The following is a 20244-nucleotide window of genomic DNA, read 5'->3' as shown; positions in this document are numbered from 1 at the left end:
CTGCCTTGAAATAAATAATTTTAAGTAGATCTCGAAAATAAAACCTAAACAATCTAAAAACGTTTAATTTGGTATGAGTAAAATTTGAAAATAAATACATAAGTACGTCCAATTGGTTTTGTAAAACTATTCGATACAATACAACAATCTTTAACATCGATTTTAATGTTTCATAATGTTGTTAAATTACAATTCACTAAAAAATTACTCATGGCACTGTTGTGTAAGTTGCTAGCGTAAAAAATTATAAAGAGACTTGGTACGCCATCTGTGGGATATTGACGTAAAATAAAAGTTCTCTACTCGACGATAGATGGCGCTGCACGGAATTAATTTCTACTATGTAGAATTTAAAAAATAAATGTTGCGTTACAATTCCATTACCACATTTAAATGCACAAAATAATCTCAGTCCATAATACTATTGTTATTATATACATGAATATAATTATGGAAGCGACCTCTACATACACAATATCCATACAAATATCGGAATACCTCGTATTACACAGTATAAATAAATGAATAAATCCTTAGAAACTAATATTTAAATACAATAAAAGTATTACAAAATAGAAAATAATACAGATCTTTGACTCGACACTTAAATCTACGAAGGAAATACATTTAAAATACGATAACAAAAAAAAATTATAAAAAAATCTCGAATAAATATTCTTAATTTTTAAGTAATGAGAGAGCATTCATGAAACGAATAATAATCACTGCGCTATACTACGTTGGAATTGACGATAATTTTGTTATATTAGACATCCACGGCCTCTTATAAAATTTCTTTATCAATGATAAAGCGCTGTCTTTTTTTTTCAAATTTCAAATCATATAGATTTGAAATTTGATGTCAGAAAGAGATAAATACAAACAGCAACTATAACGTATGACGTATTTAAACCGTCTTTCGCCTCTCCTGTATTATATCTTGTAAATAAATTGTATAAATAGTATGCGCAGTGATTTTGAAGAAACATACTTTGTGCCAGTTAAGTTACGTGTTAATTTTAAGATTTAATCTTTGATTATTTATATGTTAGATGGACTGTCAGTGTCAAATAGAACGCGTTCTCAAAAAAATAAAAAACGCACACAAGTAAAACGGTATGACGTTTGATGAGTATCCAACGCAGATGTCACGCACACATAGATAACATATGTAGATGCTAGTTTGTTTTTGTTCTTTTGTAGTGCGACACCCAGTCTTTACATATAAATAACCTAAGTTTTCAATTTAAATTTGATGTATAATTTCAACTGACAAATATTCGTGAGTTTGTTTTCATATATGTATTCAAGATTATATATATCGATCGATGTTAAAGTTAAGTAATAGTGTGAACATTCACTGAATATTGGTTCCACAAAAACAAATGTGATATTTAACAAAAAACTAAAGGATAGCTAAATTCACTTACGAATAATTAAACATGTATATCAAAATGAAGTGTTACAAATGACGATACTGTAAAGCGAGTTACAATTGACATATTAACTAGAGATACTAGATAAGGCACAAAGTGAAGGCACTGTTTCATAAGATCAACGTTAATTTCACAAGACAAGAAGCGTATTAAATAGACGAAAATTTCATAATAAATACAATGAAGTACCGATAGTTGATGTACCAAGCGTACGCCTTACTTGATGGCATCGGTAACGTTGGTGAGGCTACGCGTCGCAGCATCCGACTAACTCCGAATTATACAACCTGAATACTATCAATTTAACATAAGATCATGTCTAGTAAGAATTAGCAACGACTACATATATTATAGTTACGAATAATACAAACGTTATCGCTTCGATCCGCATATATACTATATCAAAAATACGCAATTGTAAACACTAAATACCAGATGCTACGACTCACCTCCTAAAAACTATGTCGGGAATTCCGCAATTTGTTCAAAGTCCACTGGATCGACACTCACAAGTCAAGTATCGTCGTCCTCCTCTAACCGCCTGTTCCTCTTCCTCTGCCGATGCCTCTCGAGGCGCTTCCGATGTGCACTCTTACGTTTCGGCGGCGTTATTTGACACTCACAACCCGCACGCACTATAACATAGTCCATGGACCAGCCGCCCGACCCGGGCACGGAGAAATGTCCTTCGGGCCGATGGCGCTGCGGCATCTCCGTGGCGGCGGAGTACCGCACCAGCGCGTAGGAGTACGAATACTTCTGGACGCACCGCGATTGGTTGTAGAGGCGAGCGTCGACGAAGCGACAGGGCTTGTCGACGACCTCCGGGGCGCAGGAGAGCTCATAGAGCCGTTGCTTGTTCTCACCGTCCTCGTATAGTTCCACGTAGAGGCCGGTCGGTGTGCGGCCGCCTTTCTTGGCGACCATTTCGAGTACAGAGGGACAGCACTCGACAACGTCCCTTTGGGAGCCTTCCTTCCGCAGTATCGACTGCATCTCGCGCCAGTGCGACCGCTTCCACGCTGCCGTCGAGTCTAACTCTTCGTCCGTTCTAAAATATATTACGTTACATGATAGAGACGAACTTTAAACAATGAAAATCAGATGTAATGGAAGAGTTATTATTCTTGTGACCAATATTTTTGTAAGTAAAATATATAATCAAAAGTCTTAACCTAACCTTTGTTTGTACGAAATAATTAAATTGGCAGTAAATAATTATTGAGCTAACGCAATAGAACATGAATACCATGAAACATTTAAAATAGAACTAACTTTCAAATAGTTGACAAGCTGCCGAACTGCGTTAAGAATAATTTCAAGTGAGTCATAACATATTTTGTAATTTAAGATAAGAGATACGGGAATGCAAATGAGGTCTTCTGATAGAAAATTTAAATCGTATCTACGAGTATCTAGTAAGCGATTAATTAAAACAGGTACGTCAGTATCTCGAATTGATAATAATGAATGAATTTAAAATGAGCGGACATCCGTGAACGATGAACATAAACAGTAAAGATAATTTTAATATTTCTTTTTCTACTACGACCGCTTAATAATGCGGTCAGCGCTGTATAAGCGTGAAATCGTTACAAAAATTGTCTGATAGATGGTCATAATCATATCAGAACCTTATTACAAGTTCCTCACGAGACCACGTTTTTTACAGGTACGATTATTACCTACTTCTTATTGTTGCGTTGTTAAAGTAATAAGTTTTTGTATTTGGGATGACAGTGATACTACTAATATTGGGTACCATGGAGCTGACCTAATTATAACGCCAGGACGTATATAAGAGTAGGCTTATTGGAAATAGTAGTACTTTTATGTGTAGTTATGCAAATCACGTATGTAAGTGGTTGTAATACTAGTACATCTATGCTATTTTAACATCTGTATTAATTAACTACCCTCTAGCAAAAACTTTTACAATTCATTGTGTGCTATCAAACAAATGGGGAAAAATATTAGAAGAGCAATTTTGCTATATTGACTAGAATTTTCAAATCAAACTCAACACATCGTTTAGTCACATTTAAGAAAGATTCACAAAGGAAGCCTTATCGCTAAAACAGCGATCAGATTTTCAGATATGCTGTTAGGAACACACCATGCCAATGCACATCCTGTGCATGGGCATGGTCAGAGGTACTTACAGCACGCGGTGCGCGTGGTGCGGTTGGGGCGTGCGGCGCACGCGGCTCGCGTTTCCCATCACGTCGCCTGCGCCCGCCACTGCCCCACACAGCACCTGCAATATTAAAGTATATATATTATTTTTCTACATAGTGGAAACTTTAATGTACAAACTCTTTCGTGATCTATTCGTATTTTTTCCTTTATATATATATCAGTATTTCGTATTTATCATTCTTGGAAAATATTAAAGATAGTTTACGTTTTATTGTTTTGATATTATGATTTGATAAAATAATTAATAACTGTATCTTTATTAATAAATGGATACACTTTAATTTTAATCCTATGAGATTTAATACATAAGTCACGAAAAGTTCGGAACTACATTTGCATAAATATTATATATTGAGTATATTTTGATACACATCAAAATAAAAACCATACGGTTTAAGTAACTGCGGCTGCGGCTTTACCCGAGCACAGCGTTACATTTTACGCTATTATAAAAACAATTAAAAAAAAATCAAAGAAAATTAACAAAAAAGAAAAAAGAATAATCGGGCAACAACCGGATCAAATAAAGCACTACGTAAACTGCGTCGCTTTTGTTTTTCCTATTGTTATACATTCTTTAGAAATGTGTGTCGTAAAAGTAGCGTGATGCAAACATGGAATTGTTCCACATTTATTTATTTATTTTGCCAACGCAACAGGACTAGAGTAACAAGGAAATCATGAAGTAAGTACTTGATTGACATTTCAAACTTTTTACAAATATACATTGTATAATATCACCGTAAAACTTGTAAACACTGTTAGATTATAATCTATCTTGAGATTGGAAACTGTCGAAAGATTGTGAACGGTGTTTGGTAGTATATAGGTTCGGTTTGTTTTCGGTTAGGTTAGGTAAAACTTTTCATAATTTAACTCATATAAACTTCGATAGACTTTGGAAAATAATGTTTTAAATCGTAAGCACTCTGATTCGACAATTTAGAATCTCATGAGATAGCTTATAATCTAACGATATTTAAAATTTCTGTGACATATACAAATAAAATGATTATGAAATTAAAATAAAAATCGCCGCAGAAACAGTCGCGAAGTATGTCGTATATCATTTTATATGATTATGCGACATCAATTATAATAATTATAACATTTAATCTCTTGCATCAAAATAGCTTATCGCCGAATACTCTATTCCAACTATAACAGGAAAATAGGCAAATAAACAATATTTGAGTGCAAATTGACAAGATATCATAGGTCGAGAGCTTATTTAATCTATTTTATTCACTATGAATTCGGAAAAAAATGCGTTTTGGCCGTCGACGAAACTGTTTTCGGAATTTTGGAAGTAAAACTAAAGTGGAAATATATAGTTGAGAGCAATTTTGTTAGTACACAAAAATATGATTTTTATATTGTTTTCCTATATCCATTTCAATAGGGTATGTCAATTTTGAACATTTCACGAGTAAGATAAGAAGTGAAGAGAGCTGAGAAGTTAATTCCTAAAGAATAGCACAGCAAGAGTGTATTTTGATACTGGTATTTTGATTGACACAGGCCGAATAAATGTTATCTTGTTCTTTAAATAAATAATAAAAAAAAAAACAATTATTCTGACATTTGTGATCTTACGATATATTACATATTTAGTATAAATTAATAATGGAATGGAAGAAAATTCGTTGAAGAATCTGAATTTACTTTACTTGTCTTTTCAGCAGGGCCCCGAAATATAGCAATATAGCTTTACGATATATTGCATTTTTAGTATAAATTAATTATGAAATGGAATAGATAAAATCCATAATGATTATTAAGCATATTATAACGATTATTTAAATACCAATAACGCTTTAATTGACATTTTCTAGGTTTTCTGTTTTCTGTTTGACAGACACCTCAATGTCGAATCTGTTCCTTGTTGTAATATAAAATATGTAATCCGATTCTAATAAATATCAATAAATCGTATACATATAGGAATGATTTTATTAATTACGGTTGAATTTAGACCAATGGCCGACCACTAAAAGAACTACAAGGAATTTGTTTCATGGATCATAGATTTTTTACAAGTTGTGCGGTTTCTACTATTACATCAATTACCTCTCAGATAAAGCTTACTATTTTAAGGAGAATCAAATCTATGCGAAATAAAATTCTTAGAATGAGTTACAGTTCAAATCTATTTTCGATGTCAGATATATAGTCCATTGTAATATCATATATAAAGTAACAAAGAGAACTGACTAATGCAATGACTTACTGTATCAATGTTTTGAAACATTGCACGTCAAAATACATATATAAATGTCACGGTTTATTTAAGGCTTATTGCAATGGAATAAGGTATATTTTCGATGTGCTATAGATCGAGTTACGGTTTGCGATATGTCAGTGAGGTTCAGTAGCTTCAACAAGACAAAACAATCAGTTCAGTAACAGCGTCAAAATTTCACGTTACTAAGGATTTACGATTTCAAGACGATTATAAATCGTTTGAGTTCCCATTTTAGATCTAAGGGTAGTTAATAGCTACATAATGTTTTATTATTTAAAAAAAATTACAATTGTTGGCTTTAAGTTCATTTTTCTCTTACCAAAAAATTCCATTTAAGAAATAAATAATGATACAATACCTAAATAATACAATAAAATAAAAACTTTTATTTAACACAGAAGAGATGTACTTAGCTATTGAATTTGAAAAATTGCCAGTGGTTTTGGCCAGAATACCTGAGATATCCTAGGAACAAAACATAACCGTATTTTAATTCTTTATTTTTAAACCATAAAACCAAACATTTAAATCATATCACAACAATAATATAAATATAACATAATTCAAAGTATATTCGAACTTTTTTAGTTGATATAATAGATTTTTCATAAAAATTGAAATATTAAAAATGAATACAGTTTAGAAATCGATTCGAGTTTCATTAGTAACGATTGCGACGTGCTCCTCATGTCAAAATTGTTGTGACAGCGCGAGCCAACCTCGGCTGCGTTCAGACCGACCTATATCTTTCAATCTCTGGATTTATTAGAATTCAAGCAGCAACACTATCGGAAATATATTTGTAATCTCATAGACAATGGAGGTAAATAACTTGTAAGTTACGCAAATAAACGTTACAGCATTACTATTAGATTCCTTATGGACAGCAATTCACTCAAATATTTATGCTTTTATAATTCTGAAAATCATAATACGAAGACTTAGAGAAACGAAAAATATCTGCTATTAAGGTAACGAAACGTACTTTTTTGGCTATCTATAATCAATGAGCGATAGTTATATATGATTAATGTATATTTTAAGCTCAAAAGCTCAACCTAGTACTGTGAAAGTCGTTAGTTCGTATTGGTTATATATACGCTAGTTCCCAGAAATGAGGGTTTGTGTGTATATCCATTAAAAAAAATAATTGCATGTATATTACTATAACTATTTTAAAAACAAATGCACATTCCTATTACTTGCACGACAATTTAAGTTTATTTTTATTGGATGAATCAACAGAAGTAAATCGAATATTATCGCAGCTTAGGGTTTTATTGGTCTATACGTAGTGCAACATCTGTTAAAACTTATTGCACTGACGGTAGCGGGTTACGCTATAAAAGTATTATTTATTTTTTAAGTTATTAAAAATATTTATAGCAACTAACATAAGCTGTATCCACTGCCTTAATCCAACTACTGGGTTAAGGCTTCTTCACCCTTCGATGAGGTTTGTGAGCTAATGTACCAAGCTATTCGAATGTCGACCATCATGGTTGAATTATAATTTACTATTTGTCGCCCGCAGATTCGCATTCAAGGGGCTTGATTGTTATGTGTCAGGTAAAAAGAGTAGCCCATGTCCTTCCTTGGACTTTAAGTTTGCTTCATACCAAATTTCATCAAATTCGATTCATTGGTATCCTCGTGAAATAGCGACAGACAGACTATGTTACTGTCACATTTATTATATTAGTAGAGGTATAGATTAGGTTCTAAATATCTCACTAAAGCACAGGGCAGTAGGTACATACTGTAGCTCCGCTATTCCGTAACTCCTTTGTATCATGTCCTTACATTAAGCAATTCCAAGAAAGATGAAAATAAATATCTGTAAGAAGTCGTGATGGTAAGGGTAAAGTTGTCACATCCAGTTTAGCTTTTTCTTTATTAATAAGAAAAAAATTTAAAGCCATTATCAAAATGCAGTCCGATAAGCTGTAATTTATTCCATTTCCTTAATTATCTCAAAAATATACAATCCTTTATTCCAAATGATATCTCTATATTGTTTCCATTTAATTTCGGATGTTTTAACACTTAATTCAATAGCCATATTCATAAATAATGTCATTCGTTTATAATAAATACCGATAATGTAATATATTCGATATTTAAATATTTAAACGAAATCGATATTCCGTTTAGAATTTAGTGAAATTTTCGATTAATAAGTTAATTTATTGCTCATAATATTAGTTAATTGGATTGTGTCGAGTTTACTGTCAAAAAACGCCGCATAATTTTAATCCAATCAATAGGTTTAAAACGTTTTGGATTCGTGTCTGTTCTCTCCTCATACACAATTGTTTAGAGGTGGTAAACAATTGTGTATAAGGAGACTTCTTTTGTGGTGCGGATTTTCAGCATATAGGTCCAATTGTGGTTTGATTTTAAAAATTCTATAAATTTGGTAATATTACATATAACTATTAACTATTAATATTACCATTACGATACATCTATTATATATTTTATTGCCCGTCATTTACTCTCATCAACAATGATAGATATCGGTTTATAAATAAGTATATTACATATTTCCAAGCAAATACATTGAAGCGACACTCGTGCCGGCCTAGCGGGAAGCGAAGCTTAATTTATTAATAAGCTCATTGGAATAATATTACGACATTAGCCATCATAAAAATGTAGATTTTTGTCTAGATGCATTCGAACTGTATATTTTGAATTAAATTTGTGAGTACACTTTAGGCCATTCATTCACTATGAAACAGATTACGGCATTCCATTTCAAAGTATTATTGTTTGGTGGTAGAATAATTGGTAAACGAGTGGTGTCCACAGATTAACTTACCATCGACCACGAATTTGTGTTTATAATTCATCTTGTGCTCGGCGGTAAAGGCAAATATCGCGAGGAAACCTGCATGTGTCTAATTTCCACGAAATTATACAAGTAAATCGAACTAACTCGTATTGGAGCATCGTAGTGAAATAAGCTTGTAAACTTCTCATCAAAGGGAGAGGAGGCCTTAGCTCGGCAGTGGGAAATTTACATGTTGTACATGTTGTTGTTGTTAATCACGAAGCATAGAATACTGTGCAGATTGTTTGATTAAACAAAGTAAATAATGAAAGAGTAATCTATGAGATTTTCTTTTTTTCATTGGATACATTGTTAATATAAGTGTTTGCATATGCTTTGTTATCAAAATATATCTGTTTGTTTCACATTTAAAAATTAAATTTATAATGTATTTAATTAATATAATATAGTCGAAAATAATGAAGATAGTGTTATTCATGAGCTGATTTAATAGAGATATATAGCTTCACGGAAATGTCAAGTAAGTAATATAAGATACGATCGGTGTACTGCCTTATAAATAAACAATACACATATTATAATTGTTACAAAATCCCTACATATTTTATGTATTCTCACTGCATATCCAATAAATAAATAATTTAAAATGAATACAATGACTAGAAAACAAGTAAATGAGTGTACTGTAATATATATATATATTACATTTAAAAATGAAAATTAAATTTTTTCGGTTTAAAAATGAAAATGAATGAATGAATGAATGTTTTGCTTTTAGTTTTCCAATAAAAATACAATTAACAGTTCAATTAACCTGAACAAGTGCACGGCTGCAGCTGGGCCCATACGGAAGTCGGTCGGTCCTAGCTCTTTACGCTATTTTCGTGCCAACTCCCAGTACAAGTTTTGAATGAATTCGAAGCAAATTTGAATTCATTAAAAAGCAATAAGACTACATATTTGTTATGCTACAAAGGCAATGCTTATATTAAAACAGTTAATTTAATTCCCGCTATCAAATTATGTATTTGCCTATTATTCTTTCCGATTTCGTTTAATTAGTTTTAAAACATGTTATAAAACAATTACACTAAAAATTTATACACTGAGGCTAAACTAGTTCAATACATAAAAGATAAAGTCTTCCAATCCTTACATTATTATATGTATAAGTATCGGAACTAATTTTTGAGTTCTGACTATCATTGAACATTTCTTGACAGAACAAATCCAATAACATTTATTGGCTCAAGTAAGAGTTCGAACTAACCTTCATATATGCAGCCGTATAAACTACTTACTATAAGCTATAAAATAGTTAGGGATAAACATGATCATAATAATAAGTGATGAAACAGGTCACCACTAGCTTAATTCGTAGAGCACGTCAGGTTAAGCTGGAAACCTTTTTAAAGAATAATATGAAATACTGGTATAAATGCGAAATATTTAAACAATCTAAACTTAGTCCTGACAGACCTGACCTTAATCTTAATATGGCTTTTAATTGAAAAAACATAATACAAATCGGTATTTATAATTTAAAACCCTTAAGTGCGCAAAAATAGGTAACAAGAAATGGCGGAATTATTAATATTTTATTCTACGACAATAAGTGATTGTAATTTTGTGTTTTTTTTTTGTAAATATGCGTCTTCACCTGAAAATTAACAAGTTGTGTAAATACTCACTGTATATAACTGATATTGTATAATTATTTAAGTTGCAAACACAGATATGGCAAAGTATTTCAGTGGAGACTCATAGTCGCACTACAAAGTCGCGCACGTGTGTCGTATAACACTTGAGATGTTTGAAAAATGAAATTGCCAGAGGCTTAATCTGCGATAAAATCAAACAAGCTATTAAAATTTATGTCTATATGAGTGAATGATATTAAATATTATGTTTTGTAATATAGTAGCTTCTGCTTGAGATTCGCTTGTAAAATTAAGTAAAATGGCTATTAATTAATAAAATAAAATTATTACGATTTTAAATGCATATTATATATAATAAACTATGTAATACGATTAGATAGAATGTAGGTCTAGCGAGATGAATAAAATTCTCATTATTTTAAACACTGTTTGGGCTAACTAAGGGTAGTTACACCATGAAAATAAATAAGCAATATTATATTATAACGTAACGCATTAAGGTTTAAATTACAATATATTTTTTTAAACAGAACGTAAGGTTAAGTCGTGGAGATGTTAAGAATCGTAAATCAAATGAAATCCACTCGCCTCGTAAACTCGGAGTTTATCTCAACTATTAAAGTGAACGATATAAAATTTTAATACGAATAAACGGTGGTTTTACTGCTTGTTTTGACTGTTTAAAGATTTATATGAACTCAATATTGGCTTAGTCCAAGGGTGTGGGTGTTGAACCCTGTTGATGAAATTTATAAGGGATAATATAGAACGTTAATGGCCTAGTTACAGGAATACGTCAACATTTTTACCGATTGATCGTATTAGTGTTTGAAGAAAGAAATATTTTGAAAGCGTACAACAACTTTATGATATTATTAAAATATTTTAGTGGTTTGAAACTACTTCTTTATAGACTTGAAAGCAAAGCTAAAAAAATTGTTCCGTTTTTTATGAGGGTAATATAAAATTTAGTTAGAAATAACAGGGGTAGAATCAATATGAAAAATATCGCGATAGAAATTTGTTTTATTGTTTAAATTTTTTTTCACTTATCTTCAAGTCAATTTCATATTTTTGTTTAACGAATATTGATTATTAATTGTATATATTAATTGAATGGTCGCAAACATAATTTATTATTATATTATTTCACGAAAATTATTATATAAACTTGATTAGTTAATTAAATAAATAAATGTTACTATGAATGGTCGCAAACATAATTTATTATTATATTATTTCACGAAAATTATTATATAAACTTGATTAGTTAATTAAATAAATAAATGTTACTATACATGTAGTTTGTTTTTCATAAATATAATTGCAATTATACATTTTACGTTATTTAAAATCGAACAAATCTGATTTTTTAATGTAGGGTATAATGACATATAGGTATATTATACATTTATCTATGAGTATCAAGGATTCAAAAAGAGCTATTGATGATTTATTCTCTAATCTTCTTCTTATCTATTCAAAGTTGATGTCCAGTTATACTGCTAGTATTTTTTGTATACACTTATCCAATATTATTAACTAAGGGGGTCACCCATTCCAAGTTTCATATGTATTTCTATGCGGTTTACGATCGTGTAGGAATCGCAAGAGATTAGAGTGTCACTTCTTTAATACTTATGACAAAATGTTTACATTTTTATAGTCGGATTTAAAATTAATTCTAGACTTAACTAGAAATAGTATTCACAGTTATATGCTTTATCTACCTCTTACTAATATCAATTATCTAATGTCAGAAAGGGACACGGCGATAATTATTCACCCGGTATACGTTTATTAGTGAGCTGATAATCTAAAACAAGGTATATGTCCATGTTGAAATGTTGAAAACGAAGTCACACAAAGCGTGAACTTTATGAAATAACAACATTATCCTTATTTAGCTCCTTAGTTAGATAATGCTTTGTATAAACAGACACGCCTGTGTGTTATCCTTTTCAATCTATTGTCGTTGCTAATGAACTTGTCAAACATAATGATTTACCGTGCGACAATTCAGTTTGTCATACAGTTGGTAATATATAGCTATAATATTATTCCGAGTGGATTTATTTATGGTTTATATGAAATATGCACGACATGGCCGCTGGTTTGTTTACGTCAATTTTAGATAGACATACAGATGTATAAGAGAAGAGTTTCATATATTTTAAGAAAAACTAAGTTACAATTACTAAGTTAAAATTCAACGATTAAAAATATATATTATCTTTCTCCTACAAGGCTATGTAGTAGGTATCTTCTGTTTTATTCATAATGATTGTATGACTATGTTATATTATATTATATGATATTTATATCATCCAGACATTTTGAAGATAAGTTAAAAAGTCAAAACAGTCTTATTGAAAGGATATCCGAACCAGAATCTGCCACTTATAATGGAGTGCGAAAAGCATATTGCAACATTCACTTAAGATAAAGATGAAAGGGGCCGGCCTGAAAGCGAAGGTCACTGAGCCGTGAGTATTGTTAGAAGCGCTAGGCTAGGTAGTTTGAACCATTATTTATAAGTAAGCTTAAAAGAAGATTTCGATTTTATGTTTTATTTGAGCATACTTCATATCAACAGGACTTTGAAAAAAGAATAATGTTTCTGCTTTTTGTTATATTCAGGGTTAAAACTTAATATGTATGTGAGTTGAGAAATGACCTCCTTAAGTTAGAGCAAGTATTGAAATTTGTTATTAATATGAATTCATTTATTATCCTAAGATTATATTTATAATTGTCATCCTAACTAAATACCAACAAAACCCCGTGGAAATTAAAAAACATGTTTAAATTTGTTAATAAAAAGCTCATAAAATTGCGAAATATATTTTGTTTCCTTTTTATTAACTGATAAATTTGTTTATTAGTTATGATAGGTCGAGTGCGGAAAAAAGCTATAAATTTATTTTTATAATATGTGTATTGCGGCTCTGAGATACGACTATCAACTATATCGTGTATGTAATACAAGGTAATAGGTTAAGGTTAGTAATCAGTTAATAAAACTTAATTTATAATTAATTGACAATGAAATAGAACGAGAAGTAAGTAAATCGAGAAACTATTAAAGATCGGTCACAATATATCAATAAGCTGTCAGCACCAATCATAATGAAATTAAGCTTTTATGAATCTGATTTGAAGTTTAAAATGTAACGGAAGTGTCATGACAGCTTTTTTGAGAAACGTTAAGGAAAAATATGTATTTTAATAATATAAGGCCTCAATCACGATATCATGTGGCTTTTAGAGTTACGTGAATAACACGACCATCAACACTCCCAATCCTTCAAAATTTACTTTAATACAGTTTGCGCGCAAAGCAAAAGGTATCCATGTTTAAAAAAAAACTGTACTAAGTATTACTGTTGCTTTCACGGTGGCACCAGCGCTCTTCTTATCATTTTTTTTTAGTATAATTTTTTGGGATATCTATATAAGACGATAATAGATAACACAGTCGTGTTTGCGTACATACTTGTAAAAATATCTCGTGTGCCGGGATAGAAAATCGGTACACACAGGACAATATTATTATTTATATTTTTAGAATTAAATATTATAAAAGAAAATTATAAATTACGTATAATGTCTTTAAACATGTATTGTTTTATGATAGGACATTTGTGCAATTTAATTTGTCAGTGCTGAATTTTATTTGTAATTTTTTATAAATTACGAATATCATAAACCTGAATTATACTTTAATTTATTATGATTGACGCCATTTCTATGAAGTTTTCTGTCTTGTATGCTAGCGATTTGTGACAATTGTTATTGTGACTTGATGTCACTTTATCATATTATAATTTTATAAACGTTTGTGGATAGATTGTAAATTGTCTCGATGCAGTGGGAGTGATTTATTCTACTGTTGATTTAATTTAAAGTCCATTATTCCTAACTTATATTGTTAGGATACTTTGTAGTCGAAGTGTTTATGTACAAACGTGTTTGTTTGTTTTAAGGTTTAAACTGCGTTAAATCTTTTTTGAAAGGAACATATTTGACATTCGATGCTCGAACCGATCGTAAAATCTTGTAATCCGACTCGAATCCCGAATCAAAACAGTGTTATCTATTTCTATATATTTATCCATTAAAAATTACAGTAAAAATATGAAATGATATTTAGAAACTCTTTTTTATATAATTGTATTTTAATTGTAAGATTTGTTTTAATAAATTTCCAAATAAGGATTAAATATTAGACAGGACTTAAATTAAAAATAAAATAATGAATTATAAAAATAAAACGTCCAAAAGATTACTTGGTGCTAATTAGCTTGATGTTAATCTAAATTAAAATTTGAAATACTTAGGGCCATGTCGCATATCACACTTTGACAATTCAATGTCGTGATATTCGAGTTTCGATTTTTTTTTAAAACAATATATTTCGTTCCTTGTTTGGCCCTTATTTTGCTTGTCTATCTTTAATTAAAAATATGTGTCTTTAATTAAAGGTTAAAAATATATTTAAATCATTTTGCTTCTGACGATTTCGATTCGCAATCAACATTTTATCCAACTTTCTTTCACTCTTGTGTTAAATTGAATTATTTGAGTGTCGGGTTAAGCAACTGAGACACGAGTAATCGAAATCGGTAACCGAAATTGAACGTCACTCTTTAAGCTCATGCAAACAGGGCTGCCTAACATCCGGGTTTCTTAGGCTTTCATTACACATTTAAATTTAGAATGCTTAAATTTGTAAGTATTGTAGTGGTTAAAACATTTAAAATTAATAAGAACGATTTCATTATTTAAAGTAAAAAAGTAAAAGTAAAGGGTTTGGAACATATTCCACCACGCTGTTCCAATGCGGGTTGGTGGAATGCACATGTGGCAGAATTTCGATGAAATTAGACACATGCAGATTTCCTCACGATGTTTTCCTTCACCGTCGAGCATGAGATGAATTATATACACAAATTAAGCACATATATATATCGTGGTGCTTGCCTGGGTTTGATGAACCTGCAATCATTGGTAAAGATGCACGCGTTCTAACCACTGGGCCATCTCAGCTATCATTATTTATTAGCTAAAAATCCAAAACTGTTATGATTAAGCCGAAGAACTAGAACTTCTCACGCGCGCAAATAAATAGACGCGTTTTTTACGCATATAATGGAATAGATATGTATGGCTAAATGAAAGTCAACCTACTGCGATTTTAAAATAAATTTACTTGAAGATAATTCGCTGCGGTAATATAAATATGTTATTATAATTTTACAGTTAGCAAGGCAATAAATATTTACAATTCTGCAAAAACATTCGAACTTTTCCATAAGGAGCTTAATTATTTCAATGAAGGCAACCCTACTTGCGAAGTTAATAACTTAAATATCCTGATAGACGGATCCTTGCAGCGTGAATAATTGAACGTCAAACATGCGCGCGCGTAATAATCCGTATTTAAGAGACACGAAGGTGTGTGGTGTAATCGATTTTTTGCGATTTATAAAACGATGCGATCGGTTTAGACATATGTATGTACAGTTATGTACTTGATAGCAATTTTTAAAAGTTAATGCTCAAACAAACCTAATGTTTAATTTATGTCAAAATACTTATTATAATTAACATTTAATTAAATTAAACTTATTATAATTTATAGTATGAATATAATGAGTGTTATATTATAATCAGAAGAGTCGGCTAGTGTCATGTATGTGTCATGTCATGTAAGTTGGCCAGTGTGTTTGTATAATTAGGCCTTTTGTCGACATCGATTTACAAAACCCTATGACCATGTATGTAACTGACTTAATAACCTGAATAGGCCTACACTGTAGAACAAAGAATTTAACGTATCAATATTTGTGTACTAACTATCTTTACAATAAATTCTTGCATTTGTTTATAGTGAAAATAAATATCTTATAAATCGTAACGTTTAGCGCACATAACTGTATACGCATTGTCCATCTCTAAGGTATTATGTGAGTCATATATTAAATATTCAAACATAGGCCGATGACATTGAGTTATGTGTATCGGGATTAATCGAGAAATATATGCCCTTTATCTCATTTCCTTACCGCCCTCCCTAGGGCTGCCACGATAGAGCACAATGAACAAAACATGGTATCCTTATTTTTACATCATTTGTTAAGATTTTTAAACTACTTAATTTAGAAGCACATATTTTGATGATTTTTCTTTCATTTTGGTTAATTACTTTTTGGATACTGATATTAATACGCTCTTATTTTATATTGAATATATGTTTTTAAGTTCAGTTAAGCATATTATTTTACGTAGCAACTGATCATTTGTGTCATGTAGAAAGCCCAAAATGTATAATTCGACAAGGTTTAAATTTTTAGTTTAGATTAACATCAAGCTAATTAGCACCAAGTAATCTTTTGGACGTTCTATTTTTATAATTCATTACTTTATTTTTAATTTAATTCCTTTAATATTTAATCCTTTTTTTGGAAATTTATAAAACAAATCTTAGGTTTAAAATACAATTATATTAAAAATAAGTTTCTAAATATAATTTCATATTTTTTTATTACCAGCTGTTTATTTAATATTTAATACGTACAACACACGGAAGTAAAATATGTTCTTTGTGTAAAATAGTAACCATTAAATCGTCAACCCTGTGTGAAACACCGACAATGAATCAATAAACGTACATCACAGCTTAAAGTAAACTTTGAATAATGTAGGCGATTGTACGCGTTCTTCTTATCTATATTATAATTTATTAACATTTATATCAACTTGCACTCTTTCCTATAATGAGTGAAAGCGTTACTAATACGTTCGTTAATGGAATTCGATAATTCAACCTGTAAAACTTAAAGTAAATATGAACATTGTTATATGAAGCTGATTGCCTTGTAAATACACTCATATAATCTGGATAAACTAGTGTTTAGTGTCCGAATTAACGATATTTAATATACTTCGGTAAAAATATATATCAAAGAAGTAACTTATAGAAAGCAATGTAATGCGTTAAGGAATATTGGGCTTTAAGGGAGTTTCTAATAAGGAAGTGTTCACGTATAACAAATTAGCGTTTTACGCTAACATAATATACCGAATAAGAAGAAGAAAATATAATAAGTTGATAGTCGATTTATTTGGTATTAGTATCGTTATTCAAAAGTCTCTTTTTAAATGGTATGTTTAAAATATTAATCACTATTTTATATATTTGTGAAATATAATAACAGAAATAACATTTATAAATAATAAAGACACGCATTGAACATTAAATAAATGTATAAAATAGTGGCCAACAGTTGATCACTAAGTACACGCACACTAGCGAACTAATATGAAGTTTAACAAGTGTCAAGTAGAGCTGTTACACACACTTAGATAATAAAGTAGGCTCGTTAGCTTTATTTATATTGTAGTGCAACGCTTTATCTAGATATAAAAATAATGTATGGTATTTTGCTTAATAAAGTTGCTAAAAATATCCCAACTAAATTTTATTACTATCGAAACAGTAAACTGCAATCGTAAACAGTAAAGTAACAAAGAAATAAATAAAACAAAACGATACATAGCAAACAAAAGTTGTGTGAATGCGAAACAAGGGTATTTATCGTTAAGAAATTGAAATTGATTTATGTGACATCGCAATCTATCCAGACGTTACGCGGTGTCCTTTAAGGATTACGCTATAAGCTTTAAGGTTTTTTATTTATTAACAGTGCACGAATGAAATGGTTGACAGGGATAATTTAAATGTCGTTTTTGATAAACATATGAAATATAGCCGTTGTTATTTTAAGATCATTGACTTACAACATATAGGTATAGCAAATTGAAGTTAACATATAAATGTTTGTAGAATTTATAAAAGTTAAAATGTAAAGTAAATTTCCCTTTCAGGAGGAGCTATGTTATACCACGCTGCTCTGAAAAGAGGTTTTATATCATTATTAAATAAGCAAGTATTATCTTTTATGATATAGGTAGGTGAACGGATAAATTGGTCATACAATAAGTGGTGACCAGTGACAATAGACATTGACGCTGTAAGAAATTTTAAATATTCTTTACATCGCCAATGCACCGGCAAATTCAAGCGCTATGATGTTATGTTTTGTATGTAACACTGCTTATTACCCCTTCAAATTAAAACACAACAATAAAGGTTTGGCGGTAGTATGGAGAGTAGGTTGTATCTCTCCAAGTCGGCTTGCATAGACCCTTACCACCCAATATGTCTCGTATATTTTACACTTTACCAATGCATATAGTTTATTTTCGTTAAGGCTATAAAAAACAGTTAATGTTCGGTCATGTATCGGCTTTGACCCTTAAATTACCTATAAAGGAGATGAATGGGTAATGTTTACCCCAAATTTACTCAATAACATATTATTGACAGAGACGCTTCCCGTAATCCAAAGGGGCCGTGTCATCCCAATATTTGGTAAAACGTTTGACAAACAAGCGTCCAACTCAATGGTGTACGTAAAACATTTGTCTAGACACCTTGCGGGCGGTTTGAGATCGATTTCCTGTTTACACACGATAAGGGCTTTAACAAACATTGTATGGAATGTTAACATGTTAGTGGACACCCGCATTATTGCTTTCTTCGTATTGTGTACCGTTTAGAGTTGGCGGTTGTCTTGTATGAATTGCGTTCGCTGTAATATTCGTTGCGATCTTATTACATTACTTAATTCTACAAACACATGGTTGGAGCAAAAAATTGACGAAGAAAATTATTTTGTTTGGTATAAATATATTTTTAATTTACATATCGTAAACTATGCGTAAAGTTGGTTCTGAAAACATTGCCACTTCAACCAATCCAACAACCAAGCCAATCGTCATTTCATTTTTAAGGAACTGAATTTATCCATTCTTCCATTTAGATCAACTGAATACAGGTAATTGAATGACAGAAAGATATAAGATCAGCTACTTGCAATTAATAATATTTGTATTCGAGTGACGACACATTAGCGTTGATTATTACAATCCGCTGTGTGGTCTGTGCATCTATTTATTCTAATGTTTGATTAGTGTGGATATTGCTGCCTTAGATTACATGTTATTAGTTAACAACAGCTATTGTATAATACGGAGTTGGTGTCACAGCCTTTGGTACGTTTGATTAACTTGTTAAACTCGTCGAACTTAATTCAGCTACAGCGATAGTTCGGAAATGTTACAATTCTGCAAAGGCATATTCGATTTCTATGTATTAGTATGCGTTAGTGATGTACCTACTAGTTGGGCACTGTTTAATCTTTATTTTCTCATGTTGCTTTCTATAAATGAGAACGAGACATACTTATAATTGATTGATGATAATTGAATACGTCAAATCTCCCAATTTAAAATCTAAACTACGGATTCTCAAGAATAGAGTAGCTTTTTATTGAGCTTTTAAATGTCTTTTTTACTTTCAATTATTTGAAAAATCTTTATGTTATTAATAAATACAATTTTCCGCAATATGATAAGAATGAATATTTATTGATTATGTAGGAATGCAGACGAGATAATGGTCCCAGACGCCGATTAATAATAAATTTAAGCGTTTGGCTACTTGTATTTTTCCGCAATTCAGTATTATAAATATTTGTATTGTAAAAATTATCAAATTATCTCATAATAAAAGATAAAATAATATTCATTTATAAAATAATAACAGTTAATGACGTACGATAGATATTTTATGATAATAATTCCATTAATTTCCAAGTATTTATGCTATGTAATAACAATATATAATTTGTATATTCTATGTTCAAGCCTCGTCATTTTAACTAAAATCACAACATCTAAGCCTATCCGAAATGTATAACCATTCGTAGCGTCGGTGATATAAATAAAACCTAAAAGGTGGTGTTAATACATTGCGTCGGCGAATGGTATGATATAATA

The 20244-nt window shown here is 30.6% G+C and overlaps 1 protein-coding gene across 3 annotated transcripts in view; it reads right to left on the bottom strand.

Moving 5' to 3' along the window:
- Positions 1 to 865: 865 nt before the first annotated feature.
- LOC124534693 overlaps positions 866 to 20244 on the bottom strand; it is a 193308-nt gene continuing 173929 nt past the window's right edge. For all 3 annotated transcript variants that reach the window (XM_047110675.1, XM_047110676.1, XM_047110674.1), the window contains 2 exons: positions 3599 to 3693; positions 866 to 2487 (listed from right to left, as the gene is read on the bottom strand). In XM_047110675.1, coding sequence (XP_046966631.1) covers positions 1950 to 2487; positions 3599 to 3693 — 633 coding nt within the window. In that variant the 3' untranslated portion in view covers positions 866 to 1949. The remainder of the gene's footprint in view (positions 2488 to 3598; positions 3694 to 20244) is intronic.

Source organism: Vanessa cardui, chromosome 13 (assembly GCF_905220365.1).
Source record: "Vanessa cardui chromosome 13, ilVanCard2.1, whole genome shotgun sequence".
Lineage (NCBI taxonomy): Eukaryota > Metazoa > Arthropoda > Insecta > Lepidoptera > Nymphalidae > Vanessa > Vanessa cardui.
Note: the sequence above shows the minus strand (reverse complement) of the source record. Positions and strands in the feature narration are given on the sequence as shown.